This window comes from Plodia interpunctella, chromosome 28 (genome assembly GCF_027563975.2).
Source record: "Plodia interpunctella isolate USDA-ARS_2022_Savannah chromosome 28, ilPloInte3.2, whole genome shotgun sequence".
Lineage (NCBI taxonomy): Eukaryota > Metazoa > Arthropoda > Insecta > Lepidoptera > Pyralidae > Plodia > Plodia interpunctella.
Genome location: NC_071321.1, coordinates 4,150,933 through 4,173,788, shown reverse-complemented (window position 1 = coordinate 4,173,788; position 22,856 = coordinate 4,150,933). Strand labels below are relative to the sequence as shown.

General features: G+C 35.0%; 1 protein-coding gene across 1 annotated transcript; it reads right to left on the bottom strand.

Moving 5' to 3' along the window:
• Window positions 1-991: 991 nt before the first annotated feature.
• LOC128681763 (uncharacterized) lies at window positions 992-16,193 on the bottom strand. The gene is made up of 6 exons (XM_053765922.2): window positions 14,973-16,193; window positions 12,778-12,883; window positions 6,896-7,071; window positions 5,377-5,489; window positions 3,943-4,098; window positions 992-1,742 (listed from the first exon to the last, which is right to left on the bottom strand). The coding sequence occupies exons 1-6, from the start codon at window positions 16,001-16,003 to the stop codon at window positions 1,135-1,137; spliced, it is 2,190 nt and encodes a 729-aa protein (XP_053621897.1). The 5' UTR covers window positions 16,004-16,193; the 3' UTR covers window positions 992-1,134.
• Window positions 16,194-22,856: the final 6,663 nt, after the last annotated feature.

Genomic DNA, 22,856 nt, shown 5'->3' with positions numbered 1-22,856 from the left:
AAAATTTGCGCACACTCCATTTTTCTTATATAAATATAAACAAAAACATTATTCGCAATACTTATTTTAAGAATTTTGTTGAAAATAAAACAAATATCCGTTCAAACCTACACATTCTAAAGTAAAACTTTTATTAACCACCAAAGTATTATCTAAATCTATTCAAATTTATATTACTGTAAAATTATAATAAAATGACATGGTGAGATTGGTTAATCAATAGCCATGATATTCATAAAAAGTTAAAGCAAATTTTATACCAAAGTATGTTTTGTCTCGTTCTGGCAAAGTCAAATATTATAATGCGCGACAGTGACAAAACGTACTTTAGGTTAAAGTTTGTTTTAACTTTTTACGAATAACTATCTGCGTCCCGGGGCCTCCCGTGGGAATTTGAAGATAAAAAGTACCCTCATATTTTCTACTCGTGTACCAAATTTCATAACAATCAAATCAGTATTTGCGTGAAAGAGTAACGAACATACACACATACATCCTCAAAAACTTTCGCATTTATAATATTATGTTTGTTATTCTTTCAAGCAAAATCTACTGGACGGATTGTTATGAAATTTGGTACAAAGGTAGAATATAACCTGGAAAATACATAGGGCACTTTTGATTCCGAAATTCTCTCGGGAGCGAAGCACCGAGGCGCAGCTAGTAAAAAATATATTTTACACGCCACTAGTCTCACAATGAATATAAGTCTACTATAAGGTTTAAGTAAGAAGTTGAAAGTTGAGTTTCTTAAAAAACAAATTAACTTGACATTCTTAACATTCATTCTTCGGCACCGTGCCCCCCGGCAACATGACGTTTATTGAAATCATAATTTACATTGACAACAAATTCGGGTGTCAGATCTCGTCGTCAATGTAAACTGTATCTACAGGGAACGGTTTAAAGCTCACTTTTCAATGAACGTTATCATGTATGTACTCGTAGTGTGCTGTGTGCCAATTAACAAATTTAGGCGGGAATACACATCTTCACAATGTTTCATAAATCGTATACATTTTATTTTTTATACAGACAACTGAATTTAAAAAAAGGCAATACTTATCCTACTGCCATTGTCTGTGGTACCCGTAAACCGATCGATTTTTTATTAAAAAAAAATATATTATTTTTTCACTTTTTTTTACTACTACTTGGGCTACTGACTTCTATGCCTGTTATTTTCATTTTTTTTGCGGGCTTCGTGTCTATCACCTTACTTCTTCTCACTTTATTATTATCCTTTATAACTACCATGGATTTATGAGTCAAATCTATATTGCTAACTGTAGATACATCTTTTGTCTCATTTTTTATAAAGTTCCTAAACGTACCAACGAAATATTTACTATCATCTACTTTAGAATCTACATTGCTATCAATTTTGCTAACAATCAATTTCCGATTGTCGATTTTCGTGTCGACACGTATATTTTCCAAAATTATCGGTTTTGATTTCTCCGTTTCAACTTTTATATTTTTGACTTTGATGTTGCCGTCTTTGTCTTTTAACAGCATGAAGTTTTCGTAGCCCCTTTGCGGGTCTATTTTCCCGCTGAAGCAGTTGACAGCTGTCATTTTGTTGGCAATGACGTTTGACAGGTCGCCGATGTTGAATTCTGTGAGTAGGATGTTGACGCTGTGACCTGTGTGGTTCTCTATGGACGGGTCCGCGCCACACTCGACCAGTTTGCCGACAATTTTCAAAAAATTCTCCCCAACTTTCTTGAAGTTACCCCGATCTGTGTGGAAAAAGATGTTAACAAAATTAAAAATTAAAAGTTCTCAAAGATGTAAATTTGACGACCTCGGTGGCGCAGTGGTAATGTGCTTGCCCTCTGTACCACGAGGTCCCGGGTTTGATACCGCAATTTTATTAACCCCTCTACACTATTTTACCCATGTTCACAAAATAAACTAATTGTAATATAAATTTGAATTTTGAAAATGCGCATTTTTTTAAATTGTAGTGGAGTGTAGGTGAGAATTGGGAGTGTAGGTGAGCACTAAGAGAGAATTTTTGAAAATTGTACCTCGAAGGGGGTGAAAGGAATGAAAAACTTTTATATGAAAATTTTACACTGTTGAAGTTACATGCGTGTTTCAGTTTTTTTTTTTTAATTAACCCTTAACCCCTTTAAAAGGGGAGTGAACTCTTACAGAATACGCAGTAAAGAATGACCTAGATTTTACTATGAAAGTCACGCGGACGAAGCCGTTGTAAAAAGCTAGTCTTATACAAAACGGCAAGATAGGCGTTGTAAAAAAAAATAACAAAAGCGAGCCCTGGGCTCCAACGCTCCATGGTTGAGGAAGGCACAGGGAATACCCGAGAGACAGAGTGATAACGACCTACGGTACGAATATTAACATAGGTCGGACACAAGTACCTACTTTTTTTTACAGTTATCTTGAGAATTTTATAAAGATTAGATTACTCCAGTGAAACACTATGATAAAAAAAACTCGACATATAATAATCATAAATTATCGATATTTAAAAGAATTATGATTAGGCTTTGGAAATCCCATTCTATCAATTATGAACGAAAGGTCAATCAACCTGTGCATCGAGGTTGGTTGGTTCCCGCACTAAAAGACAACTTCATATTTTAATATAGATGTTTATATTTTTTCATAGAGATAGACAGTTAATTATAATCAAATCTCAGTAAGTTTGTTACCTCTTAGTGATTGTTACCTCAAAGTAAGTTTGTTACCTCTTTACGCGTTATCTACTGGACTAATAGTTGTGAAATTTTGTACATGGGTAGAAAATAACCTGGTATAACATATAGGGTACTTTTTATCCCGAAATTCCCACGGGAGCGAAGCCCCGGGGCGCAGCTAGTAAGTATACAACATACGCATACAATCTATTTATACATAACATCTGTATTAACTATGTTTCAATTAAATAAACATTTCATTAATTCATATATATTTGACAGTTACTATGAAATTACAGACAGACACTTCAATATTATTTATTTGTGTAATGCGAAAGTCTGTCTGTCTATTCCGCTTTCACGGCTAAACTGCTGGACCAATTATAATAATAATAAATCTTTATGGATAGTTTCATAACAAGGTTAATATACAAGGATAATAAATTCGTCATCACAAGCAAGCCACCATTGAACTAGGCATGAGCCCGTATCTCAACAGTGGACAGCTTCGGAACGGCACCAAAGTATAAATTTGATGATTAAGAATTTTATGTACATTGTACATAAACATAAACGTTTTTTTTAATATATAATAAATGAAATAAGTGAATCCCAAACTAGAAAAACATCTGTCTTTTGGGATTTTACATATAAAAATAAAAATTACAAACAGATGCGCCTGCCATAACAGTTAGAGGGATGCATGTATCAAAAGACCCCCGTTCAAACATAAGCTACTTATTTTTCAAAAATCATCCTCTGAAGGGGATGAAATTTTGTATGAAAATGTCTGTTTCACAGAGAATACTAATATTATAAATGAGATAGTAAGTTTGTTACCTCTTCACGCTCTATCTACTCAACCGATCTTCTTGAAATTTTGCACACATGTAGTTTGAAGTACGGAGAAGGACAAACCGTACCGTAAAAGTTTGTAAATATAAAAAGTTGACAAAATCATTTGGTGTCATGAATCCATACATCCAATCAATTATAATTATCAAAAGCTTAGTGCGCTATACTGTGTTATAGTGAAGGAAAAACGTCGTGAGGAAACCTGCACACTTGTTGATTATCAACTTGTGTGTGAAATGGTGAAGGCAATTGCATATCACTCCATTAATAATGTCAAGAAAGTTGTTACGCGTGTTTAGTTCAATGCAATGACCACGACCCTCAGTCATGAGGAATACGACTGTGAAGAAGAAAATGCAGTGTGTTCATTTCGGCAAATAGACATTTAGCTAGTATAAATATAAATATGGACACTCACTATTAGCATCAATACAGGCAGCGCTTACGGCCAGGTATAGCGCGGTGTTGCCAGTATTTGGCATCTGCATGTTGACAGTGGCGGGCGCGGCGTCCAACAGTGTTGCCACATTCTCGTAAATACCGAGTTTGCTTGCCACCATAAGCGGTGTGTAGCCTGTGAAAAGAAAATATATTCATCCCTTGTAAAGGAGAGATTCGTATTTTCGCTTTTTTGTTTGCAACGAACGAATAAACTTGACAAGTCTATTTGTTGGACAAATTAAAAAAAAAAACCCTATACTTCCAATATGAATATTGGATATGAATATTGGATATGAATATAGAAAAAAAACCCCTATACATCCAATATGAATAAAACAAAAAAGCGAAAATACGAATCTCTCCTTTACAAGGGATGGATATATTTTCTTTTCACACGAAATGAATTTCGCCACAGCTTTGGAACGGGTGAACCGATTTCGATCAAACATATCTAAGAACCACCGCATAAAATTTAGCTATTAAATACAAAAAAAAACCGCATCCAAATAGCACCCGTTGATGAGCTACGGTGCCACGTACACAGACAGACAGGCACACTTAGCGGTCAAACTTATAACTTTTGCGTCGGAGGGTTAAAAACTACTCGGCCGATTTTGATGAAATTTGGCATAAAGATAAATGAAGTATTACGGAACTCGAAGGCCACGTGTTTCGTAATACTTCATGTGTATGTGTGTGTGATTGGTGACGAATAATATAAATAACTACTTAATCGGTTGCTAGCCTATCGCCGTGATAAGAATCTTGAGTTTATACGAGTATCGCTTTGCTTTATCACTATAAAGTGTTTTTACTCAATATTTTTTTAAATGACAATAAATATTTATAACTAGATGTTGCCCGCGGCTTCGTTCCCGTGTGAATTTTGAGATAAATAGCAATCTTGGATGATGTAAGTACAATGATGAAAGAATTTTTGAAATCGATTCGGTAGTTTCGGATATTACCCGCCTCAAACATACAAACTCACAAACGCTTACTTTCTTTATAATAATAGTTTAGATTACAATCTGCGCGGGAGAAACTGCTGGCATATTCTTTGGCAAGGAATATTCGAGCAAGAATCACTCTCATCCGAGCGTTTTTATGACTTATTCTCTCCGGTTTCTTTCACAAACTACTACTAGCGCTGGGAAGAAATGCTGAAAGAAACTTTGGTCTTTATAATGCTTTATAATATAATATCCTGATTATGAGATTAGCGTAATAACCATTCAATAAGTATGTATGTATGTAATGTGTATGCATGTATTTATGTATGTATGTTGTATGTATGATGAAATTAAGTATGTAGGATTTGTCAATTAAAATTAAAAGTCGTTTTTTAAATATTCACGCGAAGTAAAATTTCGCGGCGAAAAAATACTTTTAAATATTTTAGTTATCATACCTTGGTTATCTGTTAGGCGGCCGATCCGATCTATTATATAATCTGCCTGCTCCTGTTTGGTCTTCCCTTCGATTCCTGGCTTACTGAATTCGTCGTTTTCCCTTATTATAGTTCTGAAATAAAGTTTTTGGAAGTTTATTATATTCATTGTTATTGTCTTGTACTTTTTATATACAACACTAGATGTTCCCCGCGGCTTTGGCGCCATGAGAATTTACAGATAAAATATAGATTATAGCAATTATGGATAATGTACTTTTCTAATGGTGAAAGAATTTTTGCGGTAGTTTCGGAGGTATGTCTCAAACTCACAAGCGATTACCACTTTATAATATAGTATAGTAAATGGGTGTGTATTTAGTTACTTCGAATAAAGATGGAAGTACAGGGTTCCAGGAATAGAGGAAGACCTGAGAAGAAATGGATGGAGTGTGTCAATGATAGTATGAACAGGAAAGGAGTATCAATGGATATGGCGAATGACAGAACGAAATGGAAGGAACTTACATACTGTGCCGACCCCACATGAGTGGGAGCCGAACACACTTGAAGTGTGATAGTAACAGGGGTATCGAAAAGCCGGTTGCAAGTATTTATATATTATTAGAAAAAATCATTGTAAGAAACAATAATGGCATGATAGGGACCAACACTGTTCAAATGTGTTTCTTTCGGCATTTCTTCTCAGCAGTGGTCGTTCCGAAATACCAGTAGTTTGTACCTTGTGAGAAATAACTATAAATATAAAAATTGACGAGAAAAAAAGTGCCTGTGATGGTCTAATTTCTGAATATATGATTTGAATTTGAATTCAAGTGAATAAAAATTCTCAAATTTTATTTCTAAGTTTTGTTATCAATTATCAGTTTGAATATTATCTGTATATATAAGGTGGCGCCTATCATTTACTGGCATGATATATACGTTTTCAAATGAAATCCTGATACCGGTATATTCCTTTGAAATCCGGTTTAGACCAATTTTATCCTGTTAGATAATGACCCTCACAGTCCGTCTGTCTGTAATCAAATCTTGCAAGATAGATTTCTCCTACTTGCAGTTGTCCTACAGAGTTGAAATTTCACACGCCGCTTCAATTTCCATGACAATGTATTGTTTAAGCATGACCTGATGGTGCACGCAGGATCGGCTCCCGACGGTGGGAACTCTCGGACATGATTTGTTTGTCACGAGTTTTTTATTTCTTATCGAGTGTGTTATAGCTAACACTGGTGTAAGGTATTATAAAAATCGCTTTAAGGCATCTGACATCATTTTTACGACCAACGTGGCAAGTAATCGCATACACATTAGCGTACTTGAACTGTCAACCAGTGCGCAGGTTTCCTCACGATGTTTTCCTTCACCGGCAGCAAGTGGTGGTCAATAAAAACAGATAAAAGTAAACAAACTCATGTGGCGCGAGTTGGATGGAGTATGGCGCGAACCTGGGACCTTTCGGTCACAAGCTATCTTAACCGAGGGACCACCATCGCTTCAAAATGATCCTAGTACTCACAAAGGGTCGTCGCGGCAGTGTTTGATGATCGTGTTGAGATGGTCAGACGTCTCCTCTGCGGCGAGGTGGACGCAGGTTCGATTCTCGGCGTCCGCCCTCAACGGGTCGGCGCCATTTTGTAGTAGTAACGCGGTGGCCGCGGCGTTCTTCTGATATAGGGACATCTGGAGGGCTGTCTGTGGAATGATAATGTATTTGTAACAGTAAATTAACTGCGCGCGCTGTCTTCTAATATTGCACTAAATAAGAAAGTTAGAAATGATGAACAAACGTATTTCTGTGTATCTTTCCTTTAAATGCTTTCTAGCTCTTTATCTTTAAAACTTAAATAATTTTAATCACACAGTTGACCTGTAGTGATAACTTTTTGTAAGCTGTGTGTGTGTGTTTACATAATTATCTACACATAACACATATTTAATTTATATTTTAATTAAGAATTTATTTTGTAACTGTTTGTTATTCCATAATAAAATAAAAATATAAAATAAAACAAAACAATTTCATCAAATAAATAAATTTCATCAAAATCAGACCAAGAATTTGAAAGTTATCGCATTACATACATACATAGATAGATTAGACGTTTATATCAAATTCAAAATTCTTTATTCAATTTAGGATGATATACATCACTTATTGACGTCAAAAAATTACTTAAACTAAGTCTAGTGCCGGCTTCCAAAGCGCAGGTGAAGAAGAAGCGGCGCAACAAACTTCACCGCGGCCTTTTCTCCAAGGACATCAATTAACAAATATAGGTCTTATCTATCTACCTTGTTTGCATCAACTGAGACACGTACAAAATATTAAAAGTTGGAACATGCTAGACAGAGGTACACATCTATTAATAACATTATTAAGATTGTTTCCGTGACGTAAATGTGTGCCGCAGTGATCCAAATTGGCGCAAACTCGGTGGTGGGAATTGCTCAAGGTGTAAACACTGATTTTCTCACGACTGTGGACACGACTACTCTAACAATAATTTAAAATATGGAGAAAAGACAAATGACATTACAATTTATCGTGCATAGACTGCCTAAATTACTACGTAGAATATAGCTGCCATTATTGAGTACTAGTTAAATTCTATACATAGAAAAAATGTATTTTTGCCCCAAGTCGATTTGTAGACGTCGCTCGCTTCGCGCGCTCGGTCAATAAATGCAAAAGTAAGTTTGTTTGTCACCTCTTCACGCTCCATCTACTCAACCAATCTTCTTGAATTTGCATACATGTAGTTTTGTGAAGCGGTGGTGGTGTAATGGTTAAGACGCTCGCCTGTGTATCGAAATGTCCCAGGTTCGAATCTTACACGTGCCACATGAGTTTGTATACCAATCTGACTCATGCATAGTCGTTTTCATCGACCACCACTTGCTTCCGGTGAAGGAAAACATCGTGAGGAAACCTGCACACTGGTTGATTATTAACTTGGATGTGAAATGGAGAAGGCAATTGCAAACCACTCCATTAATAATGCCAAGAAAGTTGTTGTGTGTGTTTCATTCCACGTAATGACCACGACCCTCAGCCATGAGGGATACGACTATGAAGAGAGTTTGAAGCACGCAGAAGGACATAGGGTACCATTAATCACGGAAAAATTACTGTTCCCGTGGTTAATTCACCCGAACACAAGGTAGTTGGGTTAAACAGAGAAGATTATGTGTGTGTGTATGTTTACCTGTGATCGGTAACAGGAAAACGAAAATATTTCAACAATTTCCCACTAAATTGCAGTGACTAATATTATTATAATGTGGCGAAATCGTGACTCCGCGATATAAATATGACTTTACATTTACGAGAAATCTATGCATTTCGACACAAGTGTGAATGGGCCGTTGCAATCATAACGCAATATTGATATCGTGACGCAGGGGACTCCCCTTGTCGGTATCAAGGGTCACTAATAACGATTTCACTTATCGACTTGTTTACGAAATCCCAGGACATGGTATACATAAGTAAATATTTACACACATTTGAATTTAGTTTTCAACTTGGAAAGCGAAATTCAAAGATTCAGGAATTTTAACCCCCCTCCAAAAGGAGTTGTAAGTTTAACGTGTCTGAATTCAAATTCAAATTCAAATCATTTATTCAGAAATTAGACCTTCACAGGCACTTTTTCTCGTCAATCTTTATATTTATTTCTCACAAGCTACAAACTACTGTGTGTCTGTATGTTTGTCCGTGGTATCGTACCAGTTCTAAATAAATATCTAATACACACTATTTGGGCGAAATAAATAAATATAATAAATACCTATATTAGGACAAATCATACAGATTGAGCTAGCCCCAAAGTAAGTTCTTGTATCATGAGATACTAACTCAACTATACTATATAATAAATACATATATATATAAACATCCAAGACCCGCGACAATCAGAAAAATATAATTTTCCATCCGACCGGGGATCGAACCCGGGACCTCTCGATTAAGAGGCAAGCACTTTACCACTGCGCCACCGAGGTCGTCAATATGAAAAATCAATGGATATTTACCTAGAGTTTTACCTACGGGAATTACCGCGCAGTATAATAATATTCCTTCACATGCTGCGGGGTAAATCCCGTTACAGTAAAAACCCTTTAATATTAAATATCTAAAAATGTAACATACTAGCAGCCGGCCCCGGCCTCGCTTGGGTGAAATAAATGCGTACACGGGTAGAATATAATCTGGAATAACACATAGGGTAGGCACTTTTTATCCCGAAATTCACACGGGAGCGAAGCCCCGGGACGCAGCTATAAAATTATACAACGAAACCTTACGATCGCACATCTTTTGGCGAGAACCGTACTAAAATCCGGTAGCTTTTGAGTTTATCGCGATCGTACAAACAGACGCGACACGGACGGACTTCTTTTTATAGTAATACTAAGCGGCACGTTCCGGCTTCGCTCGGGTAAAATATAATAAATTAAACACCTAAACCTTTCTCAGGAAGATAAAAATCCGTGCAGTAGTTTTCCGAGTTTATCGCCGAACGGATAGACAGACAGACGCTGCTGAAGACTTTGTTTTATAATATGTATCTATTGGTGAAAACCGCATGAAAATCCGTGCAGTAGTTTTCCGAGTTTACCGCGAACAGACAGACAGACAGACGCTGCAGAAGACTTTGTTTTATAATATGTAAGGACGTGAATATGTTTCACAACAGTAAAGCAATATAATGTTTCTAGTAATTTTAATTACTTCGTGTGTAAATTCCCTATCTTTCAAACATAGATACCTATCAGTTTTATCTTAAGAGTTATAAACCTTAGATTAATATTGAAGGTGTGTCTGTATCTCGCTAAATACACAATAAAACTAGCTTTTCACCGCGGCTTCACTCGCGTGAATTTGTCCGCGAAAGCGGACCAGACGTGATTTTCACACAAACATTCATCCCCCATTAATTAATTGGGGGTTGAATTTTGAAAGAAAAGAAAAACGTAGCCTATGTTTGAACACGTTACGTACGTCTTTAACTACGTACATACCAAATTTTATCGGAATCGGTCCAGCAGCGGTTTAGCAGTGAACAGCGGAACAGACAGACAGAAAAAAATTGTAGTTCAAAATTAATAATGCGAAGTTCACTATTGCACGGAAACAATTTCTAAATATCTATCAACAAGACACGTGTACACAGATGTACATTTTGCAAAGTGCACATTGCACAGGTCGTAAACTCATATATATATATATATATATATATATATATATATAGTGCACATTGCACAGGTCGTAAACTCATATATATATATATATATATATATATATATATATATATATATATATATATATATATATATATATATATATACTTTTTGGGATTTTCTTTACTTAATTATTCACTTAGCGGATTCGCCCGCGTGCTTTTCCCACGGGAGCATTTATTTTTTTACAAGGTACAAAGGTACCCTATGTTCTCCACACTTCAAACTACATGTATGCAAAACTTCAAGAAGATTGGTTGAATAATAGTGTGAAGAGGTAACAAACAAACTTACTTTCGCATTTACAATGTTGGTCAGGATTAGAATTAGCTTATGTCCACAACTTCGCTCGTGTACTATAACAAAATTGGGCCTAGCTATTTTTACAGGAACCCCGAAGCGAGTCCAACCCACATTTAACCGTTTCTTAATCAACATTGTGGTTTATCACTAAGATTATGATCTATATAGGAGGCTTCCGTAACCATTGGCGCTTTCAAATCATTATTATAAACGTGTTTTTTTTTTATGACTTACTAGCGACCCGTCAAGGCTTCGCTCGTTAAGTTGACCCCGAACATCGTGGCATCATGGCCCCGAACGTTCGGGGAACGTTTCCCGGCTACGTAGCCGGGAATATGCATAAAACAAAGTCGCTTCCCGTTGTTGTCTTATAAATGCTTAGTTAATTGTGTTTCACATCGATATATTTATTATAATCAGCACTCGGATCACAATCATAACCTATTGATATACCTTTTGAATAGTCAAAAGGTATATCAATGTAATGTACATTATGTACTTTTATATATTATTAGAAAAAAAAATTGTAAGAAACAATAATGGTAAGATCTGGCACGATAGGGACCAACACTGTTCAAATGAGTTTCTTTCGGAATTTCTTCTCAGCAGTGGTCGTTCCGAAATGCCAATAGTTTGTAGCTCGTGAGAAATAACTACAAATATAAAAATTGACGAGAAAAAGTGCCTGTGAAGGTCTAATTTCTGAATTGAATGAATGATTTGAATTTGAATTTCAAAATTCATCCTCTAAGGGGGTAAAAAGGTGTTTCAAAGTTTGTATGGGAAAACCAGAAGGGGGCGCGGGAGAAGCCGCAGGCAAAAGCTAGTTTAACTAAACAGAGCGATGGAAAATTGACGAGAAAAAGTGCCTGTGAAGGTCTAATTTCTGAATTTGAATTTGAACTTAGATCTTTAAAACTACGTAACGGATTTTAATGCGGATTTTCACCAATAGATATTCAAATTCAAATTCAGAATTCTTTATTCAATATAGGATGATATACATCACTTATTGACGTCAAAAAAAATTACTTAAACTAAGTATCCGCCGGCTTCCAAAGCGCAGGTGAAGACGAAGCGGCGCAACAAACTTTACCGCGGCCTTTTCTCCAAAGACGTCAATTAACAAATGTAGGTCTTATATATATAGATACTAAGAATTAAGAGGAAGAATTGACATTTTTTTAATGTCAAAATTTAAATAAATAAATAAAAATTTGATAATATTTTCAATAAAATTATTGAAAATTGTCAAAAAAAATGTATATATAATATATATATGAAACTAAATGTACAAAACGTACGTAATCATGTCTTAAATCAATTATACATATGTTATGAGGATCTGCACCATTCTTGGGCCAAACATTCTGACCTATTTCATTTGTACCTAGCCAATGCGAAAGTTCGCGAGGATGATCAGGTCACGCAAAATCTACTGGACCGATTGTTATGAAATTTGATACACAGGTAGAATATAACCTGGAATAACACATAGGGTACTTTTTATCTCGAAATTCCCGCGGGAGCGAAGCCCGTAGTAAAACCCTTACATATCATAAAACAAAGGCCTCTGCCGCGTCTTATTGCGATAAACTCAAAAACCACTGCGCGGATTTTCATCAATAGATAGTGTGGTTCCTGAGGAAGGTTTATGTAGATAATTTATCATGTTTTTACCCAAGCGAACGGGCCTCTAGTAAAATATAAATTTGACGTCAAAAAGTGCCTGTTATTATGACAAATGACACAGATTGAGCTAGCCCCAAAGTAAAGTCTAATTTCTGAATGATTTCATTCGATAATTCGTAAGAAATGTAACCTGAGACAAAATGTATGTATTATACTTACCATATTCTCAACTGGTATATCAACAGTCTCATTACGTAATTTCAATACGAGACATTGTCTTCTAAGGAGTTCCATATCACCGGTGTTGACCGCGTTGTGCAGTGGCCTGTACAAAACATTAATAAAGCTTGTAGTTACGTATCAATCAACAAAAACCCCGGACATTTAAAGTAAGAAAAATACTTTATTTGGTACATAATGACAATTAAAACTAAGTTGACAATACAATCCGGGATTAAAACATGCACCAAGTGTCGCACCACTCAGCATGTGTCGTGACTGGGCCATGACGCTGGTTTTCTGCGGGTACCATTTATACATAAATTAACATACATACTTTTGAACGGCTGAACCGATTACGATCAAACATATCTAAGAACCACCGCATAAGAATGAGCTATCAAATAAAAGAACCCGCATCCAAACCGGTTCATCATATATAATTATTTTATGTATAAGTTCACCCGTTGATGAGTTATGGTGCAACGTACTCGGACAGACACACTTAGTGGTCAAATTTATAACATTATCGTCAATGTTTTTATGGGCAATAAAGATATTTTTTATTGTATAACACCCCTCTTTTTGCGTCGGGGGTTAAAATATGCCACTATAGTTACTAGCCCGTTTTTGATTGGGTAACATAACTCTGTGTTGCGAAATCCTACTAATAATACAAATGCGATAAATTTGTAAGGATGTATGTTTCTTACTCTTTCACGTAAAATCTATTGCACAGATTGTTATGAAATTTGGTACACGGATAGAATATAACCTGGAATAATACATAGGGTACTTTTTATGCCGAAATTCCCGAACCTAGTACCTATATGGCGCAGCGTCTTGTACCTAAACTTATACGTACGTTGATGTGTTAATATTATTCTATTTATTTATGATACTTTGCATAAAAAATCTACCCAAGGTACAATATATCTCACTTTGTATTTTATTTCATACTCTGTACTAGCTATTGACCGCGACTTCGCCCGGATTATGATCTACGCCTGAAGCTGAACAGACACGATTTTCATACACACTTTCACACCTCCATTATAGTAATTTGTGGGTTGATTTTAGAAAAAAATGAAGCTTATGTTTAAGCTGTGTCCTTTAACTACATGCATAGCAATTTCCTCAAAATCGGTCCAGTGGTTTAGCTGTGAAAGCAACAGACAGACAGACAGACTTTCTCATTTATAATATTAATTGTCTACATGGATGGATTTTCATGAAATTTGGAACATGGATAGAAAATATTTTTTAATAATAAAATGTAGTTATTTGTGAAGATCACAACAGGATTCATAACCCAAGGTGTGTAGAGGATGGCTCATAGTGCAGTGGACAGTTAATTATTATTGCTTTTCGGAGCCCGTTAAATAAATATGTACTGAGATTACTTCGGAGCACTTTTTATTTACACGAATGACAATGAGGAAGAGAGAAACATTTTTAATTGTGTAAAATGAGTGTTAGTGTTGCTATAATTAAAAATTTACAATTTAGTGTTGAGATTTCCTACACAGGGGCATTGCTAGTCTAGTCCATACAAATATATTATGTGCAAGAGAACTTTTTCATCCTTTTTAATTTCAAAAGGAAGCGATTGAATTCAATCTTTTTTTGGTGTGGTATTGGTTAAAGTAACATGTCAATTAAGATATGTGTTTGTGTCACAATTTTATAAATATTGTGTCATAATTATTTTGATTTATTTTTGTGAATAACTATTGAACACAATATTCAAATAAGTAATATTATGTTGTTTTAAATAATAAAATTTTAAATATTATCTAAAGAATTTTATCATTGAAAAAAAATTGAAATTATTAATAATGTCAGTATTGACATTTTATGAGCATTTCTTTCCCCATAAAAAAGTTTAAGCAAAACTTAAAGCTAAAGTCAGAGATATAAGAACAATAAATTGCAAATGTTGTATATCTGTCAATAATAATTACTATAAATTTTAAAGTATGATGGTGACAAAACATAGTTTAAAATATATTAAAAGTTTTTTATGAATAATCTTTAAATGTTAGGACTATTCACCTATTGAGGCAGCTTCAGCAGCTGATGTGTCTATATCAAGCAGCGTTGAAAGTTTCTAGATATTTCACTATAAAATGTCACATCACTGATATCAATTAATAACTTTATATTAACTACAAAAATTAAAAAAAAAAACTTACAAATTTCCATCCTCGTCCCTTTCCAAGCAGTATTTCCAATCGAAATAAGCTTGCAACAGCTTCAGCTTAGCTCTATGCTCCGGTGTAACAGAATTCAAAATATCCGACGTAGCGATATGCAGGTCGTCCTCGGGTTTCACTGGAATCGTTACTAGCGTTCCGTCCAGCATTGTTAAAGTCATCGGATTATAATTTACTCTTGACGTCTGCTCTGTTTCCGTTTCTGTACAACTTTGAATGTTGTTTAGTAACGCATCAGGGTTTTCTAACAAAAGCGGCAATGTGTTTATTGACAACGATGACATATTACCGATACTGGTGTTGGAGTTTTCATCGTGTAAGCTCAAGCTGGGTAAAGTTATTCCCCCATCGTCGCTTGGTGTTTGCACATCGTCATTTTGGAATTCCTGGAACTTGTCCGGCTGTATTACAATTTTTTTCAGATTATCACTACCATTTGAGGCTGGCGGATCGTCCTTCACGACATAAGGCGTTAAATGTTGACGCCTCACTCTTTTTCTGCGGTTCTGTTTTATGAAAATGTCCATGCAATTCTGTACAGTCTGACTCTCCGTGTCCACACACTTTTTAACACAAATCTCCTCTGTCTGGACGAAGTTATCAACGAATTTTCTCGCCGTTAGCAAAGCTAAAATTCCACGCACTTTTAACTCTAAACTGAAAACTGAACATAAAGCGGAAAATACCAAATCGTAATTCTCTTGTCCTATTAAATTCACGATATCGTCAGATGTTTTTAACACTTCGTTCGGGCGATCGGCCCTTCGGAGCACTGTCCTCCTAATATTCGACGTCAAATTGTGACGATTAACTATGCAAATACTTTCGTCATGGTTCAAAAAATCCCCTGGCTTCGACTCGTAAATTACATCCTCCTTGAATAGCTGCTGCACTTTGAGACTTCGCAGTATATTACTATCGCCAGTCAACACTGTGATTTTACGTTTACCCAAGAAAACTTTTGGTATAACCATTTTGCTTTTTTCAAGGGGAGACTTCGATGAAGCCATTTTTAGGTTTAATTTATTAACGAACACATCAATTCATGTTTTAGGCACTTATTTTTATTATTACGCACGACCGCGGGGATTCCTTTTATCACAAGACTATCGACAAATTCATTGAGAATGTAAAAATAAACCAGTGACAGTCAATACCTAAATAAACGTACCTATGTTGGAGGGAACCCCCAACCTATACAATTATAATACCATACAATATTATATATGTAGGTGAAGTGTAACGTACTTAGGTAACCTTTGTAATCTATGCTAGCTATGTATCCACACTAGTGATGTTACGAGTGATAGTCTATCGACAACATCGTGATACAATCTTGCAGCTTCGAAAATCAGTCATATTATTGATAGTCTTATCGATACTATCGAAGTTTGACGATACTATCAATAGATAAAAATAACTATACCAATGCTTACGATAGTAACGATACTGTTGAATATAAGTAAGTTAGTGGACAGCCACCACATTTAAAGGTTATATTCTCTTATTATATGTTGTTTATGGTTATCGTAGAGAGTGACATTGTTGTTGTGAAAAATGGTTTGAAGTTGTAAGACGTTAAAATGTAGCAGATAGAAATAGAAGAGAAATAAAATTATTTAATATAAAGGAACTTTAATTAATAAGGGCATTCAGATCTACAAAGCCAATAGATTCTATCGATATTATCAGTGAAAACACTATCGATAATATCGATACTTTTTCCCTATCGATAGTCGAAATTTTTACGATAATATTCTTGCTCATAAAAGGCATTATAGCTTGTATATCATCTTTCATATCATTCTTAACATTTTACATTCGCAGTTTATTTATAATGTTTATTAGATTGACAATACTGTGTCCATAGTCTTAATCCCATTTGATAGTATCAAAAATACGTCGATAGATACTAAACCAAAACTATCTATACTATCGAATCGCGTCGATAGATAGACGATAGTATTGACTATCAGTGGTGATACTATCGATAGTTCAATAACACAACAAACAAAGTTCAATAGTATCGCCTAATTTTTACTCTCGATACTATCGATAGTATTGCAACGTTTCGATATTTTCGATACGACTATCGATAGTATGTCTACATTTTGGAGGTCAACTATCGATAGTCCAGCAACGCTAATCCACACCACAACAGCCCACCCACGCACCACAAAGTAGAATTTTGAAGGGTGATTGCACAGTGGAGGCCTATTCGGATGTATTTACTACAACACAATTCAACAATATATTGATCACATTGGCAATATGCCTTTTCGTGGAATACATTTTTAAATAAATAAGGTATCGATATAATCTATCAATACGCACACCAGTCTTTCACACAAAGCGCAAATGTTAAGCCGCCATCTTTGACTTGAGTTTTCAAAATGTGCCGTCATAAGATTTCATCCACAACTTGACGGTTCCGATCTGACATCCGACCGAATGATCGTTCTTGTAACATGTGCTGAATTGTGCTGCCAGCTGCCACTTGTGCTTCCACGTATGTCCTTCCGCTTGTGTTACCACTGTGTCATAGCCCTTAACTCACCATAAAGTAGAATTTTTGAACGAATGACAATGACAGTGGCATATCGTAGCTACAGATTAACTAGCGCCCGTATCGTAACACAGATTAAAAAGTAAATTATTTTGTTCAAGTGTCACTCACCATGATTTGTTGGATTTGCATTATTTTATCATTTATTGTTAATTAATCTTACATTAATGTCAGCGACAACAATAGTTCTAGAATCGTTCAAATCCAGATGCTTTAGGATTTTAACTTCTGAGTTGTACTTATATGTGTGTATGTATCGCAGACTACACTGTCTAAAATACATTTCGGCATTCACAAGCCGAAATAAAAACAACTTTTCTGGTTTCTTCTCGGGGTTTACCACGATTTCCTCCCACTAACGTAGTGATTACAAGCTCGATATTTCTTTTTCTTGCAGATAACATTTTAGGTTTGTTTAATTCTTTCTTAAAATGCTTCATTAATGAAATTATTACTACATGATATAGCACAGTCTCGCTCTCTCTCTCTCTCTCTCACCTGCTCGTTTTCCTGTTTACTTCCGCCGTTAAGCGTCGGAGCCCAGGATCCGTTTACCTCACATCACAGTCATGCTCACTCAATAGTCAAATAAAAAATGGTTAAACATGTTTTGTATATATTTTTTTTCTATTAGCGCTCGATCACAATCATAGCAGTTTATTTTTTGTATACTTTTATTTACCATGTACTTTAGTGTGCTTTGTTATATTATTACAAAGAAATAAATTAGGAAACAAGAATGGTAAGCCCTTCTGGAGTAATAGGGACCAACACCGTTTAAATAAGTTCCTTCGGGATTTCTTCTAAGCAGTGGTCGTTCCGAAATGCCACTAGTTTGTAGCTTTTTAAGAAATCACTACCATAAAATATGAGATGAGAAATTATTATCCTAACTTAATATTATACATGTGAAAGAAGTTTATTTATAGGGAAATAGGGTTTCATCCCGGAAAAATAACTGTTCCCGTGGGAATTTAACGCGGGCGTAGCCGCAGGCAAAAGCTAGCTACAAATTTGACGTGAAAAAGTGCCTATGAAGGTCTAATTTCTAGTGATTTGATTTCCTTTGGTCAAAATGCACGAAAATTCGCCGATTCTATCGTGTTTTTGTCATTAGTAACATCTGTTAGGCAACCACACATTCTCATGATATATAAGTCTGTACTATTAGCGATTAAAGAGATTTTTCTTACTCGGAAATCCAAATCAATATTGAATTCATATATATATGCGGCAACACACATTATAAATAATTATCTGAAATTGCATATGGCAACATACAATTGGGACTTTACCTCAAAATTACCTTGATCTTATATAAAGCGCGAAATTTAAATGGATTGTTAGTTTTTTAAGTAAAACCGAGATCAAGAACAATTAGGGAATAGCAATACTGAATCCCGAAATATCGGTATTTTTAAGAGTGTACAAAAAAATGAAAGGTGTGCTTGGTCTTATTAAGAGCGTTTACGCCCTTTGGCCTAAAAGGCAGTACATTTAAAACCTGTTAAAAACCATCAACTAATAAGTTTAGGAAATTTCTTTGTCTCAATAGTTATCAGAGAAAACATTTTGATTAATGGTGTATTTGTGAATTCTGTCAAGAAAACCAATGATTTTCGTAAATTGCCCTTCAGTGTTATTTTCGTAGCTCAAGATATTTATCAAAAAAAAAAACAAACTTGAGTAGAAAAAATAAGATCATAAGGAATATTAGTTATCACATTTGATTTTTTTAATTCAGGCATATTATAATAACGAATTAAAATTTCAAACAATATGAAATATAAAAAATTCTTATATCTTAATACTAAATGTTGCCCGGGGCTTCGCTCCCGTGGGAAATTTGAGATAAAATATTAGCCTCTAGTAATCTGTGATAATGTAACTTTTTAATGGTGGTTTTTTTTACCGGAATTCTTTCGGATATTACCGACCTCAAACATACAACAAACTCACAAACGATAACAAACTCCTCTTGATAATAATAGTATAGATAATATGGGGCGTAGATAAGAATATCTAATATTAGTATCCAATTATCAATTATCTCTATCTAGCCTGTAACACGCCCAACGCATTTTTATCACAGTAATTCCTCCTATTGGACGTTATAAATAAGTAAATCACATCACGGGGCATGTGGTCCCGCCTTAAAATATACCATATCATATCGTCCGTACGATGCGACTAAAGGCATTATAATAATAGTAATCCCTTGGGAATTCTACTCGTATTGTGATGTCAGCTCAATCTTGAAATTAATTTGTATAAAAGGGTTATTGGCGGGAATGTATCAAACGAAATTTGGGTAGTGTGAAACCATTGTGAAATAAAAATATTTACGGAGTACCTACTAATTTCACGGTACTTAAACACATAAAATTAACGAACAAGATAGGTTTTTTATGGATTTTAGGTTATTAATAACCTAAAATCCATAAAAAAAATAATGACAATAAGAATCAGTGACAGTTCTTCTTTTCCTTTCGAAATAGTACAGAAGTTTAGCGGCCAGTACTTATTAACCTTTTTATACTTACACTAGCAACCCGTCCCAGCTTCGCTCGGGTAAAACCATAATAAAACTTTCACAGAAATCACCCTAAAGATAATCAGATTTAATTCAAAATAATTGAAGTACCAACAGGACAGGATTCGAACAATCAACAGTAACAACTTGAATTTAATGGTGTTCACCGCTGAGCTGTCTACTCATATCTTTAGTTGGCGAAATTTTGAATGGGATTATTCGTTATTTCTTTTCACCCTCATTTGACTACCCTAAAGGCAAATTTTAAAAAATCCTGAAAATCTTTCATTATTTTTTTGAATAGCTTTTATACCAAGTTTCAAGTACTTAGATCAGTAAAGATTTTCGTTATTTGGTATCGCCCAAATTTCGCGTTTACAGCGTCTATGATTTAGGCTGGGCGTTGATTAGTAAAAAACGCTTGTTCTTTTATATAATACTAGCTGATGTCTGCGACTTCGTTCGCGTGGCCGAACAATTTTTGGTAAGGAATCAAAATTATTAGAGAAATTTCATTGTACAGACAAATGTAACGATACCTATACATACAGAAGATGCTGATCAGACTGAAAAAGTATATTTTCTATAGTTTAGCTGAACTATTATGACTCTTCTTCAGGTGTTCCAGATCTTCCATTTTTATACCTCAACAGAAAATGCTCATCAGTCTGAATAACTTTTATTAGAGCGTCATTTCTATATTCCCTATAGTTTAGCTGTATCTCCATCAGGTGTTCCAGTTTTCAAAATCATTTATACCCAGGATATATATTGACCAGGCTTTATAACTATACAACATTCATTCAAATCCGTCCAGTCGATCCAGAGATTATTGCGTGTGCAAACAAACAGACAAACAGACAGACTTTTTTAAAAAAATTCTTTAATAATAATAATAATCTTTATTTTTCTTCTCTCACATAGAATTATATATTTAAAAAAATAAGGAATAAGGTGAACCATGCAGTTACAAAATAATGATCTATGTGACAGACAGAGAGACAGATTACCAGCCTCTCCTACTCTGAACCAGGTGTATACAAATCAGGTAAACGCTTATACTAGTTTAGGTACATACCTACTGTGGAGAAAAACAAAAATGTAAGAATTACTAATGACATATGAAATAATTCTTATTCTATTACTGATTCTCTTAAATATCATAAATGTACACTTTTTTTAACTGTTTTGTTATATGTATTGATAGATATATTTATTATGCTGGATTCTGGGATTTGCAAATAAATAAATAAATAAATATACTAGGACAAATCACACAAATTGAGCTAGCCCCAAAATAAGTTCGAGACTTGTGTTATGGGATACTAACTCAACGATATTATATTTTATATAATATAATACTTTATGTAATACTTTATATAATATAATAAACCGTATTCCATCGAACCCGAGACCTCTCGGTTCAGTGGCAAGAATCTTACCACTGCGCCACCGAGGTCGTCAAATGAAATATAAAATGACAGGTTGTTCTTAGATTATATTCTTAGATAGTTTACAGATGTCATGGTGCCGAATACAAAAGTAATGTTGAAACAATACTCCTAATAAAGCTCATTGTTAGCTCACTCAGCTCTCTAAAGTATTTCGTTTGGTTATATTTTATTAAGCATACCCACACGGTTTTAATTTATCAGCGGAGTTTATCAGCGGAGTTTCGATACATGTTTGTAATGAGTGAATAAAATGTATATTAGATATAGTTACTCAGTAAGTGAATATGTAGGTATATTCTAATTAATAAATATATGTATATAAATACATTAGGACAAATCACACAGAGCAAACATCAAAGTAAGTTCTACCTAGACTTGTGTTATGGGATACTAACACAACTATACTATATTTTATAACAAATACATATATACCTAGATAAACATCCAAGACCCGGGTCAATCAGAAAAAGATCATTTTCCATCAAGACCCGACCGGGGTTCGAACGAGGGACCTCTCGGTTCAGAGGCAAGCATTTTACCACTGCGCCACAGAGGTCGTCAAAAAATTAAATAACTAAAATACTTTAAATGGTGTAGAGTTTATTATTGCGTGATTTAAACCTATTTGCGACATTTCGTACCCGAATGTAACCGGAGAGAAGACCCGGGCAGCATCTAGTGATAAACCAGAGTCAACAGACTCTGTAAAATGTGTTTTCATTTATAACCCTTACATAAATATTATCGTGCTTCTCGAATGTACAAAAAAAAAACTGGCCAAGTACGAGTTGGAGTCGCGCAAGATGCGTTCCATATACCATCTATAAAAACGGTAAAACAATCACGTTTGGAAGCCGTCTTAAATAATTATTTTATTCCGGTTTTTAAACATCTGTTGTCAATATAGCGGGAACAGAAATAAATCTGTGAAAATTTGTGAGAACCTGGTGAAAGATAACGAACAGCGGTCTCTTAGTAGGGTCCGGTTTACCCTTTTTGTTAAGTACGGAACCCTAGAAATTGTCTATAAACGGGGAGATCCAGACATTATGTGATTTTAGTCCAAGGGCCATTACTTCAAACTGCGAAATTGATTTTACAACGGCCTGACATTAACCCCCTAGGGAAGGCTATTGTTGCCTATCAGCTGCCAAAACTATGTGTCCCTTTGTCGCCTCGTACGACATCCACAGAAGGACATGAAGTTTTAGTTGAGGACTAGTCTAAGTAGAAGATTTTTCCACAATTTTAGTTGGGGCAAAAATATTTTTTTGTTTGTAACGCGATAACTTTCGAACCATTGATCAGAT